Raw genomic sequence first — 20,494 nt, 5'->3', positions numbered from 1 at the left:
TGTAGCTACTAAGTTCTTTATCTGCTGTCTAGAGAAATACCGTAGTATGACCCTACCTGGCCACAACCTCCTTTCAGGCAGCTGTAGAGAGTAGTCAGGTCTCCTCTCAGCATCCTCTTCCCCAGACTGAACAATCTCAGTCTCAGCTACTCCTCATATGAGTTGGTGTTGGTTACTTGCGTTAAAGCTGGCTGTAGTAATCTGTTCGAGTAATGCCAAAAAGGGAAAAGAACAGTGCAGTAAAAATATGAAAATGAAACTGTCAGATTGTATTATAAGTATGCTTGAGAAAAGCAGTTTCTGATTAGCATACACCAGTTACCTTTTAGTTCATTAAAAACTGCGGGGATTTGCACATCCCCAGAGTTCAATCACCGTCTCTTTATTCAGAAGAATAATGGGATGACTTCATAAGAGAGTGAGGACATGGGCTGTGTTCAAAGCACTGTCAGGGTGATAGAAGGAGCAGACTTGAAACCATCAAATCCTGTGAATCGTACAGATTCCCTGGTGTCCAGCCAGGCATGGTTAAAATGCTGCCATTCAGCCCTGCCTACCTGATGTTCTGGGAGGCTTTGTATAAAGTGTACTGAGATTATCATATTTATAACAGTCCATATAAACAATAAAGCAACATCTGAGTCTGATTTTTGTATTTTTTTTTCTCCCCACCATTATGTTGTTTTAAGCTCCACTGCGACTATTCCAAATGCATCAAGTGTTTAATGTTTTAATTAACGCTAGTCTTCTAAATGGTGACATTAACACTAGTCTTTTAAATAGCGAAAGTTCTAGTTCATAAAGTTAGTGGGAAATACAGGAGGTTGGTGAGATCTCCTCTTTATTCTGCCTTTTATACTGAGATGTTGCATTTTACTCCATTGCCCGTTGATTTCACAGGAATATGTATAAAGAAATGGAGTTTGAGTCCTTGTTGATTGTCTATCACATATTTGAGAGTATTCTGAACAGTACTGGCTAATAGTAATAGACCCATTTGGTGGCATTTTTAACCATTTACTTTGCATGTTGCACATTAAGTGCGGTGGTGGTTTGTTTTCTTTGTAGCTGTTTATTTCACAGTTTTAGAGCAGTATCTTTATTTATTCATGCTGTAGACTGATGTTTTTCATAGCATTTCTGCATTAGGAGAGAATTAGAAAGAATATCGGATATAATTTAATAAAAATGCTTCAATGTAAGTGCTGGCTTGCAGTGATTTCCCAAAGAGTATTTCAGGTTTAATTTGGAAAGATTGTGTAGCTTAACTTGTGGTTAAAATATTGAAGAGATTCTGAGGTCAGTTCAGGTTTTCATCAGCTGTGTTATTACTTTCTTTGTGATGTTCAGACAAAGCTGTTAAATTTATGTCTTGCTTTACCATTAAAAAAAGTATTGCTTTTCTTCCTGTGTGCTACACTGATTACACTCCTGCAACTGCAGTGCTTGAAAATATAGTGTATTTGTTCCAGTTGGAAGCAGGGGTACCTAACAGAGCGCAGTGGGTGTGTATAGGTTTTCATCTCTTTAATTATAACAGGAACTGTACTGTAATTATAACAAGAATAGTATATAGTATTTTGGCTATTATATATCCAATGCAAAAATATATCAATATATATTGATATAATAAATATAATTTATTATATATAAACTATTATATAAATAATTATTTATATATTAATATTATGTTAGTATTATTTATTTATATATTGATAATTATGAATTATTATATAAATAATAAATATAATTTGGATATTATATATCCAAATGCAAAATTTTGATATTATATATCCAAAATGCATAGCTGGTGGTGGTGACTTTGTTGAAAAATTGTGTTTTGTAGCTGAGAGTTTGCTCTATCAATTATGTTATTGCACCCTTTGTATCTGTTGTAGTTTCTATAGAAACAAGTAGGAGGCATTACTTCTGGAATAACCTATATTTGAGGCCTTTTTGAAAGCAAGCAGCTAATAATCTTCATTTTTTAGATATGCATTCAAATTATTTTCTACTTACTGCTGAGATGAATTTATAAATTACAGCTACATAAAAATCGCATTCTTTATTAAATTATATGAACTGCAGGGAGTTGTGCTGATTTGTAATTAATACAAGGAAATGTAATGCACTGCTTTTTCCCCAACAGAAACTTATGAGGATTTTGAAACAAGAGTAATTCAGGTAAGCATTACAAAAACTTTTCAAGGACTTTAATTATTTTATATTGAACTTGTTATTATTTAAGTCTTCACTATCTCAGTGCTACAGAAATTAGTCTAGTGTGTTGTTTTCAACTGCATGACATAATGTGGCATTCTGTTCATGGAGACCTCTCTGTTGAGGCAATAATACCTGAGTGGAATGAGTGGCTATGAAATGTTAAGTGCTTTCAGGTAAAGCTTTACCTGTCCCCATGCAACTGTAATACAAGCAATGTAGATTCTAAAACACTTAATTTCCTATTGCATGTCCTGGTCATCTTTTTTCAAACACAGAGTAGCACTGCTAATGCGTAACTGACTGTATGTGATCCCTTGGCTGGCGTGGTGTGTTTAACTGGTTATTAAATCCCGGTAACCAAAGATGTTTGCTCACTGATGGCAATGCTTCAGGCTAAAAGTTCAACACTGCCAATAGAACTTGTATTGAAGGCCCAAATTCTTTGTGATGATTGCAACAGAACATGGTCAGAGAAAGTGCTTTGTAAAAATGGTGAAGGTGAATTTTGTTTTGAAAACAAGGTCAACTATTAGTAATAGATTTTGAATAGTGAATTGTAAAGTGTTAGTAGTGCAAATATGTGTTGTTGCTTCTCAATGGAAAAGCCATTCCTGGAGAATGTAATGCATTCCAGAACAGACTATTAACAATTAGAGCTATGCGTGTTCATGCTATTGCAAGCTATTTTTTCTGCCTTTTGTTTTATTAGTTTTTCTAACTTCAAACACATTACTATGGAAACCATGGAACTAGTTGAGGCTTTGTTGGGGCAAGACCTGACTTTAGAATTAAGCTCATTTCTTGTGACTCACTTGCTATCAGTCAGGAACCAAATGATGCTGAGCATCCAGAAAAGGCAGTAGCTCTGGAAGTCAGAGCAGTATTTGCCCTCTATCCTTGAATTCCTTTTTCTTATACTCATGTCCTAAGTCTAGTGAGATTTGTGGTAGCTGTGGCCAGCTAATTTCCAGCTCTATCAGTGCTGTGTACAGCTTGAAATCTCACTCTGTTGTAGCTTTTCTTGTTGGTTTTTAAATATTTGACTTGTTAGAAAGGACTCGATATTGTGCTGTAATGAATTATTAGAAAGCAAAACTCAGCAAGGTGTAGCAAATTGACCACATCCAGCTGGGGGCATCAATTTGCTAAGTCTGGCCAAGTCTTTCTTGTTCATAAGCACTGATCTTACTGGTAAAGGAGAAGGAGCTGGGAGAAATTCAGTGTTCCTTTGCAGCCCCCTTTGAATGGGTTGAAATCTTAGAGCTGCTTTTGTCTCCTGAAGCCCAACTAGAAAACCACAAAGCAAGGTGGCAAGAGCAGCACCACAGAGCAGGGTGAATACCTAAGAACTTGTGAGATTCTGGATTGTGCTTTTGATAAATTAAATTAAACCCTGCTATACAAATACTCAGGGGCATAAATCAATCCAGTGGCTTTGTGTTGAAAGTAATTGCATAAACTTGTACCTTTAGAGTATTCTCATGTTGCTTACTTACTCCAGATGAAATTGCTTATAAGATTTGCCTCCCTTTCAGAGTTATCAGCAAAATCTTATTTGCAATTAATATTTAACTACTGTATTATTGGAAAAAGTATCCATGTCTGGCTGCTGCATTGAAAAGACTGCTTTAATTTCTAGCCGTGATCTTAGATCTGAGACATTAACCTGGGTCTGTGTTCTCTGATAAATGCATAGCAAATCTCTGCTTAATGCAGATGTTGTGATCTTTCTGTCACTGTGAAAATGAGTGACTGTCCAATGAGTTGCTACACGGTTTTAAATAAGCAGTGTCATCTGTTCATTACTTTACCCTTGCCATTATTACAGTTTGGCTTATTAGACAGTTGTGTGAAATTCTGCCTGTATTTTTAGCCAGTGTTGTGTTATACTGCTGTCTAGGAGGGGTGTTTGTACCACCCTGAATTCAAACTTGTGTTTAGTTTCACTCTCAGCATTTCATCTTGTGTTCGGCCACCAAAGCTGACCTGTGATCCCTGTTTTGGAAGGAATCACACTTTCTCTGTACCACTACCAGGTACCGTCTCATATCAATCTGTATTTATTTTAAAAACTAAGTTGATATTGAAAATCAACTTTGGTTTGAGTGAGTGAAGTGGTACTGGTATGTACAAGTATAGATGAAATAAAACACATCAGTGATGAATCTTTCCTCCCTTTTCACCTTGGACACGCTACAGGTACCTTACTAACAGGGCATCTTCTCTCTAGCCACTGAATTCCATTCCCCATAATTTAAAGAAAGGGAGGGAACTGTCAACCATAATCCTTCATTCTCTGTGTAACAACAAAATGGATTTCACCTCTCTCATGTCTATCCACTTCCCAAACATCCCAGCTGTCAAGGGCTTGAAAACCATTTGAAGTGTTTTGCTGTCTCACATGTAGCTTACCAATTCTGACATTTATTTTCCATACTTAAGTTAATGTGCAGTAAGAATTGATTTTTAGATCATACTTCTTCTGCGGTTGTTAAGGACAAGTGTTACAACCTTCATGGACCTTGCAGATCACAGTGTTTGCAATTAATTGGAAGGTCATATTGGAGAGTAGTGGCTGTTCCTTTGTCACTGTGACACCTCCCAGTCATCAGCCAGTTTGGATTCTACATTACGTATTTACTGAATTGGGCTGTTCTGTATCTGCCTTATTATTTACAGTTAAATACATTAAATAACAAAACAGTGATTGCTATGCAGCACTTCCCTATGCTATAGAAATCTTTTTCACTGCTTCGTTATATCTGAATAATAAAGAGGCACTTGAGGGGCGGACTAGGGGTGTACTGTTACGATGTTGAACTGACTTCCTCCATTAGGAAGAAAACAGCATCCACTGACATTCATTGATGCTTGCAGAACATTTATGGAGACCAAACAGTGGATGTAAGCACAGTGAGTTGATGGGTGATACATTTTGGCTGTGGCAACAGCAATGTGCAAGATGAACCATGTTCTGGATGGCCATGCACAGCTGTCACACCATGAAATGAAGAGCGTCCCCACACCCCTTCTTCAGCAGGGCCAGGCAGAGCTGCTTGCCCAGATACTGTCAAATTGATTCTTCTGGTATAAAATCACAATGGTAGCAATAAAAAACACATAAATAAAAAATAAACCCTATATGATAGCTTGTATTATGACACCATTTACCTTGTAATGTGTGCAAAATTAGAAAATGAAGCCTAGCAGTCAATAAGGCTGGAAACCATATAAGTTCAGTGCCCCCTTTGAGTCTTTCACTCTTTGTAAGGGTGAAGGTATAGAAATAAAGAATGTATTTTGTAGATGATGGGTATGTTTTTTCTCGTCTGACACTTAAGCTGCCAGCTGCAAAAGGTCTGTCTTTAGAGGGCTTATTTTTCATGTTCATATCTTTTCGTTTTGCCACTTCTTTCTAGTAAAGATCAATTTACTTGAAATTATACCTGGGATTGTACCTTGAAATTGTACCTTGCAGCCTTTCAAGTAGCAGAATAATTCTGCTGAGTGATTTTTCATTCAGATGGTTATGTCCTGCCTTTTTTAAACTGGGGACACTTACTGGTGTTCAGATATTGATGACAGAAAGGCATAAACGTGATGGAAAAAAAATAAATAAATCAGGTCAGGCAATATATTGTTTGCATAGTGATAAAAACATAAAATACACTGGTACTTTCTTTAAAGCTAGAGCTACATTCTGCAGATAAGTGTACGCACACACAGAATCACATAATGACCCAGGTTGGAAGGGACCTCAAGGATCATGTAGTTCTAAGCCCCCTGCCTGGCAGGGCCACCAAACATACACCTTTACTAGATCAGGTTGCCCAGGGCCCCGTCCAACCTGGCCTTGAACACCTCTAAGGACGGGGCATCCACAACCTCCCTGGGCAGCCTGTTCCAGGACCTAACCACTCTCCTAGTGAAGAACTTCCCCCTAACATCCAACCTAAATCTTCCCTCTTTTAACTTAAAACCCTGTGTCTGTGGATAGAGTGTGGTATGACGTTGAGCTGGGTACTCAGAATGCTGGTATTCTCCAAGGCCTTGTTCTTGAAATCCAAAATAATTTCTTGGTTTTGTTTATGGTTGTCTTATTCTTTCTTATGTCATAGGTAGGACTTCATATGGACTTCATTCTTTTATCTGTTAATGGTTTTTTGTTTGCTTGTTTGATTACTTGGTTTGGGTAGTTTTGTTTTTTCTTTTTTGTATGTGTTTTTTTTTCTTTCTTTCAGAGTCTGTAGAAAGGGTTGGAAGGCGATAGGACAAAAACATGTTTTTAATACTTGCATACTAAAAATTATTTAACTGGTTCTTCCTAAGATAAAATCAATGCAAGTAAATTACATTGAACGGATTATTGGGTGGATATTCTGAAAAGCATCTGAACTGTATTTTCCCAGGAATCAAGTTATTGATGAGCTCTGCAGGAGGCTTTGAGAAAAGATAGTTTTATCTTGTAATCAATACAGTGTGCAGTAAATGAAGCCAAATCCTGTGCTTTCACCTGAATCTTGTCTTTCCTTTATCCATATTGTCTCCACCAGCACACTATTATGACTTAACTTTTAGTTGAACTGGCTGAAGGTTGTGGGCATACTTTGCAGAGTTGTATCATAGTGTTGGCAATTCATAACTGAGTCTTGGTGTAGAAAGAGTGGTGATTATTTCTTACTTTCTCCAAATGCCAACTGCATTCAGGCATGGTTTTTCTTGATTCATGAAACTTGTTTGGATGCAGCATTTTGCCTCTGCTGTTGCACAGCACTTTGGATAGGCAGGACTGAAGATAACAGAAGAACTTGTCTGAGTATGGTCTGAACGGTTCATAGCTGGTGTGGGTTGTGCTGCTCATTTGCAAAGCAGGGATAGAAGTGTGTCAAAATCAGAAGCAATGGTTTGTTGGGCCACAGCAAAAGAGCCATGTCTTCAGTGTTTCTGAATACATTGTTATGAAAGGTAGATGGAACTGTGGAGAGATAACGGTAGGTAATATGAACACAGGGAAGGTTTCTAACTGTATCACTCTATAGTAATGTGTTTTACATCCACTGAACAACTATGAATATGATGTGACAGGGAACCATAAGTAGAATATAAACCTCAGTTTCAACTTTCTATGAAGTAGCGAGAAAACAGGTTTGTATGTGTTTGCTTTAGGAGCACAGAATTATTTGTGGTAGTTTTAACACTTGTGACCAAAAGAACATTCCTTAGAGCACAGTCAAAAGCCTTTTAAAATCATTGGAAATAGTTTTTTAGCTGTTGTTTTTGTGAAGGGCACAATGGAAAAGGCTTGTTATGAAAGGAAATGCTGCTTGAAATTACGGTGTCTGAGATCTATTGCCTGACATCCTTGACTGAAAAATTATATGGTACAAGTGATACTCTGAGTAATAGTTTACTTAAAATGAGATGTTGGCACAAATGTGTTTTGGGACTGTGGAGATGTAGATTTTGATTTTAGAACTGCAGGCAAATTTTATGCTCCAAGGATGATATCAGTGATGTCTTTTGACTGATAATGAAAGTTACCTGACAGTTTCTATAATGATAACATGTGAAGCAAGGTGTTATAGGAGAGAACAGCAGTTCAGTGAGGAAACGTAAACGTGTGCTATAATTTCTCCAGGTTGGATATCAGGAAAAAGTTAACCACCGAGAGGGCAGTGAAGCACTGTATCAGGCTGCCCAGGGCAGTGACCATGGTACTTTGTTTGCCTGAGTTCAGGAAACATCTGGATGAAGCTCTGAGTCGTAAGGTCTGATTTTTGGATGGCCCTGTATGAAGGATCTGGTGATCCTTGTGGGTCTCTTCCAACACAAGATATTCTGTGATTTATTTATTTTTCTCATGTTCTGGGTTTTTGACATGTGACCTGCAACTGCAGTCAGACTGTGAAAAGGAAGCAAAGCCTTCTCAGATGTGATGTGGCTTTAAGTGGCTTCAATCATTGTAGCATGAAACCACATAACTTATAACTGAGGCCTCCCCTCAGCCTCCTCTTCTCTAGACTTAATAAACCAAGGGACCTCAGCTGCTCCTCATACATCTTCCTCTCTGGACCCTTCACCATCTTCATAGCCCTCCTTTGGATGCTCTCTAGTAGTTCTGTGTCCTTCTTATGCTTTGCTTTGCTACTGATTGAATCTGTATACAAGAAAGCAGCAGCCTCATCACTTCAGAAGCTGGATCCAGAGTTGCAGGAGGTGGTGGCCATTCCTAACATCTCTAACACTGTTCTACTTGTTGGACCTGGGAGCATAGCAACCTGGCCTCAATTGGGCTACTAGCTTCATCTTTGTCTCCTTATCAGACCATGCTGGTATTTAATATGAATTCACTAACTATTCCTTGAGGAGAGTAGCAGAAGACAGTCTAGTTTCCCTTCTGATGCACTTTGACTGCCACTGTCATAGAATTGCTCAGGTTGGAAAAGACTTCCAACATCATCAGTCCAACCAGAGCCTAACTACTCTAACAACCTATCGCCAAATTGTGACCTTGAGAACCACATCCAGAGGGTTTTTTTCTGTCACTGTGGTACACGTCTACTCAGTCCTTGGTGCTCTGCATTTCAGATGGAAGAACAGTATCTCTGCTCTTGAAAGCCAGCTTAATCTGCATTGTTGGCGCTGAATAATGGAAATGGAGTCAGTCAGTTTGAGACACTGTGATTAAGGTTGAGCATGTGTGTTATGGAATTGGAAAAATTGACTTTAAATCTAGCTTGAATTGCAGTCTAGCAAATAAGGGTAATTGCATCTTAGTTTCAGTCACAATTTCAGGGTCGTGCTGTTTTAAAAGTGGCAAGCTGTTACATTGTGTATTAATTAATTCCAGTGCTGCTTAATGATACACTTTCAGTTGCATTGCTTTAACTGAAAAATGGAAGGGAAGCACTTCTGAACACACTCCAGCAGAGCACTGATCACTTTGATGTGAGGAGGCATGGGGGTGTGCAGAGAGAATCTAAGGACACAGTTGTTCCAGCAGCCATGGCTGCCTGGGCACATTATCAATCTCAAAAAACCTTTACAGCATTTCAAGAGAGATGCAATAGCGCTGATTGCGATGGGTGACTGAACACATTTTCCTTCAAAGCTGTTCAGAAACAGCTGACAAGTGCAGTTTTAAGAAGAGGCTACCAAGGAAGCTCATTGCATGGGTCTTTTCTGCCACCTTCTGGATAGGGTTAAGAATAATTTTGAGCTGATTACTACAGACATCACATTATTTATTCTTGACAGTACGCATGCCAACCTTTCATTATGTAAAGTATGTGTTTAGATGCTCTGCACAAACTTCTGTCTTCCTCTGCCAAAAATAGTGTTCTTTCAGCGCTCCTGGAGAGAGCATCACTCTGCTTCAATCTCTTCATTATTCTTTTGAATTTTGTGTAAATAACCTATTTCCACAGATACTTTCATTGTAGAGTGCTTGTGTTTTAGCGTGCTCTTGTGAGCAATAAGGTTGCAGAAGGAATAAGAGCTTGGAGTAAGCAATTAGTAAAGCTGATTATTCTTTGAAGTGCTCTCTAAAGCATGCACGTTGAATTTAGCAACATCTTTATTTTAATAAGAGCATGAGTGGAATTTTTCAGCAGTACTTAGTTCTAATCTGTACCCTGTAGTGTCGGTGGATTTTGTCTTCTTGTGAATTTCAGTGAGACTGTTGAAATCATATTGTAACAATTTCTTTTCAAGTAAGAGAAAAGAACCACAGTAGGTTACTGAATTATATATGGAGAAAAGTGGGAAGTGCAGTTTAATTTCTACACTAACAATGAATATTTAAATTAGCACTTATTACAACATGGAAAAGCCATATTGGGGCTTCAGGAAAGTAGAAAACAAGATTTTGTTGGTTTTAGAGGTACGCACACAAACATATGCATATGGCCATATGAAGAACCAAGAAATAAAAACGTTCAGCACATACATACCTCAGAACAGATGCTAAATGGACAGAGGATCTCTGATAAGATGTTAAACCATGGATATCCAACCTTTTGGTTTGCCTGGGCCTCACTGAGTGAGGAGGAGTTGGCTTGTGCTGCATATAAAATATAGTTAGTGCAATATATAATGTAGTGTTAATTGTTGTACAGCTAAACACAACAGAAGGAGTGGAATAACTTCTTGTGTATCTGAGTGCAGATTTTTAGCAGCTGCTATTGAATGTCTTCAAGCCAGCTACAGTTGATGCTATGTATGTGATGTATATTTGAACACTTCACTGCAAACTTCTAATTCCTCTCTAGCAAACAGAATCTTTCTAAAAATAAAGAAGATATAAAGTACAGTTGGGTTGTGCTGTAATAGGATGCTTTGTGTTTCTTTCAGGTGAAAAATGTGTTTTGTATGAAGGCGAAGGAAGGCAGAAAAAAATCAATACGTGCTTTAGTGGCTGTTGGAAATGGTAAAGGGGCTGCAGGTACGTGTGTGTGCTGTATGGGAAAGATTCCAAATTAATCATTGCTTGTAACAGAGCTATTGAAGATGTGAGGATTTGAAGAAACATTGTATGCCGGAAAAAAATATATATATTAGGTTTTTTTTCCATTTACTTTATTTATTATTTCCTCCTTAGACAAGAAGATACTGCTTTGTAAGTATTGTTGCTTTTAGTTGCAAAGTAAGGACTGACTTACTAGTACTCTCAGGTAGTATGGACTATCTTGATTCAGAAGTTTGTCATTAACCTGTTAAATCAGAAGACAGTGGATTTCCTTCAGTCTTCTTGGGAAGCTCTTCTTATTGAAGACAATCCTAAGAATAAAAAGTCAGCAAACCACACTTTCCTACAGATTTCATGTTTGTACTTCTAAGGAAGAACACTCATGACTGTTTTGAGTCTATTCCTGTAGTAACTTCAGTGATCTCATTTTGACCCATTTATAGCTTTTCTCCATTACAGTTTTTTGTAAAGATCTTTTCAGCAAGCAATTGAAAGTCCAACCATAGAAATGTTCTCCGTGGCATAAAGGAAACGGGGCAAATCAAAAGAAATGTGATATTGTGAAAAATCTAATAATACAAGCTATGAACTGAGCTCTTTTCTTTCCCAGCATGGGATGGAGAAAGAATACTGATCAGAGGGATTCCATTTAGGTTTGTTCTCCTTGTAGCAGAAGTATTTAAGCACAATTATGCTGAACAGTAACTTTTGCCAAGCTCTCACTAGAAGTAATCATACCAAGAGGATCCCATCTAATATTATGGTACTGCTTCATACATTAGTAAGATCAATAAGAGCAAAGACAGATGACTGAGAAATGGCACATTGTGCCACGTTCCTCTCCTCAGAAGTTAATAAGTTCTAAAGTAAGTAATTGCAATTCCTACTTCAAGTGGAGCGGTTATAACAATCTTGGCCAGAAGAGCCTTTTTGCTTGTCAGAGTTGGGCTTTACAGAATAAGGGGAACAAGGATTCCACTCTATTGCAGCTTCTTAAGGGAATGTATGCAGAGTGGATTTGCCAGAAGAATTCCCCATTGGTTTAGCTCAGTCAGTTAGCACTGTGTGTTACAGTTACAAATTTTGTAAAGGAGATATCACTGTAAACCAAAACAACACCAAAAACAACAAATGAAACAAAAGGGAGGAAAGAAAACAAAACTGAAATTTGCCAAACATTGGTGTGCCTTTGGGGTCCTGCTGATACGTCTGTTGGATGGATGGGATCCAGTGTGCTTTCATAGTGGACATATGACATTCAAGACATGGGTAGACTTGGTGCTTTATTTCTTAGAAAATCACTTATGGGATGTCTTTTGAGCCTTTTAAATTGTTACTTTGATGTTTTTAATACATGCAGCCTTTGTGCCAGTGATATACCTGCCCAGTAATAGTGCTGACCTCCTGTGTTCTTGTTTATGTGCCACTTCTATGAGTCACATTGCCTATGCCATGTACACTTACCTTTCATGTGCTCAGTTACATGAGAACAGACAAGGCTGACAAGCAGATATTAGTACTTCAGTGCAGTCACACAGCAATGCCCTTGTATATGGGGTGTTTCTGGATAAATAATACTTAACAATATTACATACTGGTAAAGCAAAAAGAGATGTTCTGTAATGCAGTGGTATTTAAACTTGTTGCTTTTTAAATATCTCTGATGGCCAGCAGATGCTCACAGCTGAGGTAGGAGACAGCATACCTGGAAATTGCTCTGTTTCTTACAGGTTTTCTGTTTCTTTTTGTCCGTTACAGAAGTTATCGAGCATCCTTCATCTTGCAAGAAGTTCTTTGTCTTAGTAGCCAGGGTATGAGAAGGATCAGAATCCAAACGTGTGGGATAAATTGTCAGGACTGCTTATAAGAGCAGTGCTAGTGCTAGCATTTAATTGTACCACCACTTAATTATAGAGGGATCCTTAAAATAACTGCAAAATTACCCTGTACTATAGTGAGTTTCCAGTTATGTTGTTTAGGAAATAGCATACATCTTCCACTGATTTTTTTTATGTAATTTTGTCTTTTTCCCCCAGGCTATGTTTTATTTAAGAAGGATCCTTGAACGTGCTAAGTTTTTCTCCCTAAGGAGATAGACTTCTTTATGTAAATACAAACCAATGTACATTAAAATTCCTGTTAGACCTCAAATAGACTTGGAGATAAGAAGCCTGTGCAGAATTAAAATAAGGCTCTGCTTAAAGAAAAATGAATAGCTATAAAGTAAATAATCCAAACAATAGACAGGAATATGGGGTGGTGACAGAGTGTAGGAAATTACATTTGCATTGTTATATGACTGTACTAAAGAAAATTCTATTTTCAGTATATGTACAGAGCTTCCACTGTTGGATGTAAATTGTCTTTTTATGGTGAGCTTGATAGATTCCTCTGATGAGATGTACGTAGGAGCTTTATTAAGACAGCCTTATTTCCTGCTGAGTGCAGTTTTGCAGGACTTTATCCATTTGAAAGATTCAAATCTAGATGGGCTCCTCAAGGTGAATTTTAGCTACAATTCAGAGGGGAAGATGGGAATGTATACGCAGAGCACGGTGTGTCTCCATCAGAACTCAGCTGCTCTGAAAAGCTCTGCCTACCTGTTCTTTGGAATGCTTTTTCATGAAACATTATCATGTCCTTGAAGGCATACGTTAAGCCTAAGTGAAGAATGATTGAGCTTAACCAAGTGATCTCACTCTTGGAGCTTTCTAATGTTTTGTGTGACTTCATTGGTAGTACATTATTAATGAGCTGTGTGTGTGCATAAAAGCATAGCACAGTTTGCTTGTGTTTTCTTCTGCGGGAGTTAAAAAGTGATGGAGAGTTCCTGAGTATATGCTGTGTGCACAGGGAAACTATCAAGTATTAACTGACAGCAAGTGCTACCCTGGGCCTTCTGCTTCTTATACTGTCAACTTCCAGACTTCTGGTGATGACCTTGATTGCTTGTAGCACCACAATAGTTTGGATGCTTTCTTAGATTTCTTCCAGTCCATCTCTCCTATAATATCTGCAATAAAGTAGTGAAATTTAGTGAAATTTCCCCCCTTTCTTTCTCAGGACTCTACTTCATGCATTTCCCAGTAATAACATATTTTTTGTCTTACAGGTTTTGCACTGGGGAAAGCGGGTGACAGGATGAATGCTTTACGGAAGGTATGTTGATGAAAAGCAGATATTTCATACCAAAATATAATGTGTTATATGTTGTTAAATTATTTGTATATTTTAATCTACACAAACACATAAAACCATGTGTGCATACAATCTGCTTATAGTGTGGAGCATAGGACTTTCTCTTCCATGTGTATAATGACCGTAAGGAGGCTTCTTTCGACTTCAAATATTTATTTATCCATCTGCCTTAATTTAATTTGTGTTCTAGCGGTTAACAAAACTTACCAAAACAGCAAAGCTAAAATGCACAGTTAAGTTGTTAAGTACCCTTTGAGGTCTTTTGAAATGTTCAGTCTATTGGCAGTTATTAACTTGAATGTTTTCATTTCCATAAAGTTAAGTGGGTTAGATCTGTCAAGCCTTCTTTCTTAAGTTTTCTTTCTTGCTTTTTTTTTTTTTCCTACCAAGACAACTAAAGAGTGGTAAATTTCCAATGCTTGGCATAAAAACTCATGGAAAGCTTTCTTTTTTTCTAGGCCAAGAACAAAGCAATACGTAGCTTACATTATATAGAGCTGTATCAGGACCACACAAGTAAGTAGTATCCTTTTTGACTCTTCAGCTTTCAACAAGCAGTGAATACACTGCTAAAAGCTGATTGAAATTACTTGCAAAGTGACAAAAGAAAAGTAAAACCTTTCTGGTTTAATTCATTGTATTTTTATTTTATTTGTGCATTACTTGGTTTCTTTAGCATGCTTCATGAAATTGGAAGATGGTACCTTACAGTGAACATCTTTAACCATGTTATTTACATAGATAAATGTTCAGCATAATACAAGTTTGTCTTACAAATATGCAATTGTAGTTACCCTTATTAGTCTGTTCCCTGACCATTAATATTTCACAATAATAAGTTAGGGATTTGATTTGAAAACTAGTGGTGCTTTCTCCCATGCTTTCTGTTCTGCTTAATATGAGCCATTTTGTCTGTAGTGAAGAATTCAGAATGCACAGGCTGAGTCACTGAATCAGATGTGTACAGCAGCCACCAGAGGAAGTTAGTTTGGGGTTCCTTTTGAAGCAGGAAGACTAAGATGGCAAATTTCTATATAGAAAAATCTAAGAACACCAAGGCCCGATGGGACAATTTTAAGTTAAAAGCTGAGTTATTAAGAGAATCTGAATATAAAGAGGAAGGTAAAATTGCATCACAAAACTTAGTTGTAATGCCCATGTTTTTTTTTCCCTCCTTTAGTTTACCATGATGTTACAGTGAAATTTAAACGCACAAACATTCGCATGAAGAAGCAAAACAAAGGTAATTAAGTTGCTTGGAAATTGTTGGAAGTTTTATTAATCATCAACTGAAATTTATTTGATGAAGCTACATCAGTGCAATGTTCATTTACCTCAGCATTTGGTAGATAGAAATGAATGGTGTATCTCTGAAGACAACCAGTGATAACAAATTGTCTTTCATTAGAAATACTTGCTGTTGATGACATGTGAAGTTTAGTGAAGTAATGGTTAGCTTATTTTCAATACACTGCAGTTTTCAGTGTGACCTGTTTTACCTTCTAGATTCTTCCCATTTTAAAGTCATTAATGGTGATATGAGGTCATTTCTTTGCATGAATATTTGAGTTGAACCTTTGCACGTAGAATCATAGAAGAGTTTGGGTTGGTTTCCAGCTGCTAGATCAAGTGCTAGAAAAAGGTTTGATTCTATTTGTTTAGCTTAACTTTGCTTTCAAGATGGATAGAGCTGCTGTTTCATAGAAAGTGGGTGTAGTTTGCTACTGAGTGCCCTTAATTGACGCTTTTATTTCAATATACAAACAAGAAGCAGATTCTTCTACATGACTAGTTGTAATTCACTTCACATTCATTATGATAAGTACTAAAAATCAGTATGATATTGAACTAAAGACTAACCTGCTATCTAAACTAGACACATCTAGAAACTACATTGCCATTTAGTCTTTAGTATCATGAGGGAAAAACATGCAAGGAGCAGGAGTAACACAACTGACCTACACATTTAACTATGCACTTCTAAGTAATGCTGTCACTGTTCAGTGGAAAGGAAGGTTCTCATTAGATGCTGTTATTTTCTTTCAGTGACACACAGAATAAGACATACCTTCCAGTCTCATCTAGTGTGGTGTTCCTGAGCCTCAGAAACAACAGTCTACTAGTGCTACCTTCTAATTAATGTTACATAATCAGACTGTTGTCCTCTTTTATTTCCATTTTATTAGTACCTTTGAGAAGCACACTACCTTTCTCCTGCCTTCTGTTTTTTCCAGGAGGCATCTTTCTGTAGCTCACATGTTACCACTGCCCTGTTCAGTGAAGCTTTTCCATTCATAGAATCATAGAATTGTTTGAGTTGGAAGGGCCCTTTTAAAGGTCATCTAGTCCAACTTGCTTGCAGTGGACAGTGACACCTACAACTAGATCAGGTTGCACATAGTTTTATCCAGCCTGACCTTGAATGTCTCCAGGGATAGGGCTTCCACTACCTCTCTGGACAACCTGTTCCAGTACCTCACTATTCTTATATCAAAAACCTTGTTCCTCATATTCCGTCTAAATCTCCCTCCTTTTAGTTTGAAGCGACTTCAGCCACTCTTCACAGCAGATGCATTCCAACTCTTTTACCAGCCTTTCTGCCCAGTACCGTGTGCAATATTCAAGGTGAGGCCACATCAGTGCTACACCTCATCCTTGGTGGCAGCAAATTGATTTTGTGGTTGTCTTTAGGTGGAGCCAGAGCTCCATCCATCCTGGCCTTGAATGCTTCCATAATGGAGTATCCACAGCTTCATTGGGCAGCCTGTGCTGGAGCCACACTGCCCTCTTAGTAAAGAATGTCCTCCTAACGTCAAATAGAAGCCTATTCTCTTTTAAACTGTTGCCCCTTGTCCTGTCACAGATTGCCCTGATGAAGACTCTCTCCGAGTCTTTTTGAAGACCCTTTTAAGTACTGGAAGGCTGCAGTGGCATCTTCCAGGAGCCTTCTCTTCTCCAGTCTGATCAGCTCCAGCTCTCTCAGCTAATAAATGTGCTTATGTGGCTGTGAAGCCCAGCACTAATACCCCATAGCTGTTATTAATATGCATGAAAAATATGCAGTTATTCGTAGTTTTCACATTAGACCCTATTTTGTAAGATTCCTTCTGTTTGCTGATGACATTACAATTATATGATTGTATGTGCTGAAGCCTCCCACTTTGCATAATTTCAGCTGGCAAATTGCTGTATTCAGTATGTTCCCAATTCCTGTGCATAGGAATCAGGCAATGACCACAACAAAGCTTAATGTTTTAAGAGAAAAAAATAAAGCCATCACTATAATTAAATGTCCTTTTCTTTATTCCCAATCCCTGGAAAATGTAGAAGCCCTCTGTCAGACGATCAGGATTACATATTAAACAAGTAGAAATCCAAGTTTCAAGAGTTATGCAGTAGGAATATCTGAATGTGAGCTTAACTCAGCAAATTGTCTTTGTGTGGACTGGAGTAGGTTTTCCTTCCAAACTCTTCTTAGTGGCTGCCCAGAAAAAGCTAATGTAGGCAGCCTGTCACAGCTTGTATTAGTTAGGAGGGCTACATTTTAAATGCTTTTCTTAATTACCTTCTTATCAAAAATCAGTGAGAGAAAATTAGTTATGTTTTTAAATGACCTTATCCTCTTAGATAGACCTTCCTGAATTAAACTGCAGTAATGCAGTTGGAGTGCCACGGGCACATTAGAAAGTGCCTGAGCACAGCTTCTGCTCCACAGCTGGAGTTTGCAATTGGAATCTTTTGCTTTTGTGTTGGGAATACGTTTTGTTCAGTGACTGATGGACTAATTTGCTGCTTCTGAGTTTCGTGCATTAACAATGTGCAGAAACCTGATTGAATTGGTGTAGGAGAGAAGCAATGATGCAAAACACCAGCAATAAAATGCTTTCAGTCACTGCAAATGAAAGTTTGACAAACAGCTTTCCAGAGATCATTCACATGTGTCTCCACTTTGACTTTTATCGTAGCATGGAAAGCAGTATTTTCTTGAAAGGCAGAACAAATGACTTGGAATGGTTGTAGTTTATTTTCCAATTACAGGTTAGGAAAACAAAACAATCAAACAAGGAAATATTAGTGTTGTAAAATGTGTGCCATTAGAATAGGGTTTGCTTTTTTTCCCCCCTCTTTTTCTCCAGCAGCAAAACTGTTCTGCAGAGTGGATTAATCGATAAACTGGCTTTTCAGCTTTTAAATAAAATCCATTAGAACTATCAGAAACCAATTTATGATGATTAATAGAGCTAGGCCACATGAAACAAGTCTCTTGGGGAACAAGAGAACAAAATTGGATGCCTCAAGAAGCAAGTCCTTCATTAAAATCTGGCAAGCGTAAGAAGCCATTTGTAATTAATGCTAATACACTGTAATTGTACCTTTGTGCTAATATAACAGTCTCAACTGGAGATAGAGCAAACTGCTGTTGTGTTTGTGGGCTCTGGGATTTGTCTGTCTCTCCCTTCCACTCATCTACATGTTCCAGGTTTGACCTGTGTGTTGCGCTCATGCACATGTGTTCTTTTAGTGATCTTAATTGCTCTCAAGAAGAAAGCAAATGAGGGCCACAGTGCTCAGTTCTTCTTTAAACTTGATAAATTCAAGCATACTGGTTGTTTACAGCTGTAACTTCGCAGTAGGAAACTAGCTCAAATCCCTGTGTCATGTATATGAATTAAGACTTAAAGTCAGATTTACTCTCAATAGGAGTTACCAAAGCTGTCATCCAGCTGCTGTTGAAACTGCAAAGGAAGCAGTATTGAAGCTATTGTAGGTATTGTTTTTAGAAGGTGTGGTGTGGTTCTGTTCAGACCATCTTCCCTTGCAATGACTTCATTTTAATACCCTTTTAAGTAACCTTAAGTGATCTTGCTTCTCTGCTAATCTTTTATTATTATTTCATTTGGGGAAGTATTGTCATTATACTGTCATTTAATTCCTGAGTGGGAGAAAAGGATTAGCTTTAGTTTGCTGAACGTTTTTGGGAGTGGTGAGGAAGTTGTCTGTAGAAGACTTCCTAATATGTTAAGGGCACTTCTAGGAAAGCAGAATGCTCCTTAAACCTGTGCTGTTAAAAACAGTTCTTGAGACTGCTTTTTTTTTATCATGGGTTGAGTTTATGGGTGGTGATGTTTTCATTCAGCTTTGCATACTGGTAGGTGGTGCATATTTACTACAAAAAGAATGTGATCTTTGTTAATGTGCCTGCAAAAAGTGGGAAGGATGGTCTTCTCAGAATGGTTTTACCATTTTTAAGATACTGGTGTGTTGTGACATGAAGTAACAGACACAACTGAGAGGAGATCTTGGTTCTTTTTTTCCTTAGCTAAGTTATATATTTACAAGTAGTCTCATAATGCTAATTTATCCTTTCTTTTTTTTTCCTTACAGGGTATGGTCTTCGTTGCCACCGTGCTATTATAACCATCTGCAAACTAATTGGCATTAAAGACATGTATGCCAAGGTTACTGGATCCAAAAACTTGATTAATATTACCAGAGCTCTCTTTAAAGGATTGACACAACAGGTAGGTTACATTCCTGATGGTTCTATTAAGTCAAAGGATGAGATGGGATTTATATTATAGTAGATATATTCTGCATTAATGCATGTTACTAAGATGTCATTGTGCATCCTTAGTAGCAAGATGCACTTTTCCTGGCCAGATCCTTTCCAGAATCAATTTCCTCCAGGATAACGTGGTAATGTTAATTACCTGAATCCCTGCTGCTTATTATTAGCTCATTTGAAATCCACAAGGATGCACCTGATAAGTCTTTCAGCTTATGCAGTGTTGAAAATGTTTGTTGTTAAACATTTTTCCTACCCCATATACCGTGTATATATTTGACCTCAGGTAAACCAACATCATGCATCACTGCTCCTGAAGTTAATGTTTTCTTAGGGATGATTTAAACTGGGATCAGCCAGAAGCAGGAAACGAAACAGCCTTGCTTGTAATATTAATTAGCCTGAAACTTTTTAAAATGGTTTTGTCTTTTTCCTGCTCCCTCTCTGCCCCCAGGAGACTCACCAGCAATTAGCAAACCAGAAAAACCTCTACGTGGTGGAGTTCCGGGAGGAGCAAGGCCCACTGCCCATCGTTGTGGCACTGCCAGAGGGGCCTGTCCGTGAGGATCCTGAGCCTGAGGATGAGGTTCCAGACACTAAACTGGAGTGGTGTGAGGTGAAAGAAGCTCAGGGAATGAAGAAATCACCCTGGGCAAATGTTAGACGGACAGTATGGTAAAAATATATATATATATATTCAGTACCTATGTCTCTTCTGCTCAGAGATGCATCTGCGAAAGCCCAGCCCAAATGGGCAGACTTACATTTCAGAAGATGTCTACAGCAGATTTCATACTGTTCGTGTTGCTGCTCCCATTACTACCATTCGGTAGCAGTTTGCTTTCACACAACTCTTCTGATCACAGTTCAGCTGGGAACATACAGAAGAAAGCAGCAATGGACATGACTTTGACCTCAAGCATGCATTTCATTGACTCCTGCAGATGTGTAATCAGCAGATCCTGTGTTTCTTTCACAAACTCTTGGGAAACTACTGAAAATACAAGATTGTGGAAGCAATAAAGAATCCTCAGAATGAA

The 20,494-nt window shown here is 38.0% G+C and overlaps 1 protein-coding gene across 1 annotated transcript in view; it reads left to right on the top strand.

The window, feature by feature from the left end:
- Positions 1–20,494, top strand: part of MRPS5 (mitochondrial ribosomal protein S5) — a 31,165-nt gene extending 10,671 nt beyond the window's left edge. The window contains exons 5-11 of the mRNA XM_015857112.2: positions 2,150–2,184; positions 10,576–10,666; positions 13,803–13,849; positions 14,347–14,404; positions 15,069–15,131; positions 19,274–19,410; positions 19,909–20,494. Of these exons, the coding sequence (XP_015712598.1) occupies positions 2,150–2,184; positions 10,576–10,666; positions 13,803–13,849; positions 14,347–14,404; positions 15,069–15,131; positions 19,274–19,410; positions 19,909–20,133 (656 nt within the window). The 3' untranslated portion in view covers positions 20,134–20,494. The remainder of the gene's footprint in view (positions 1–2,149; positions 2,185–10,575; positions 10,667–13,802; positions 13,850–14,346; positions 14,405–15,068; positions 15,132–19,273; positions 19,411–19,908) is intronic.

The sequence above is a fragment of the Coturnix japonica genome, chromosome 3, assembly GCF_054131305.1.
Source record: "Coturnix japonica strain WE chromosome 3, WE-NBRP24, whole genome shotgun sequence".
Lineage (NCBI taxonomy): Eukaryota > Metazoa > Chordata > Aves > Galliformes > Phasianidae > Coturnix > Coturnix japonica.
This window is presented reverse-complemented; position numbering and strand designations above follow the sequence as displayed.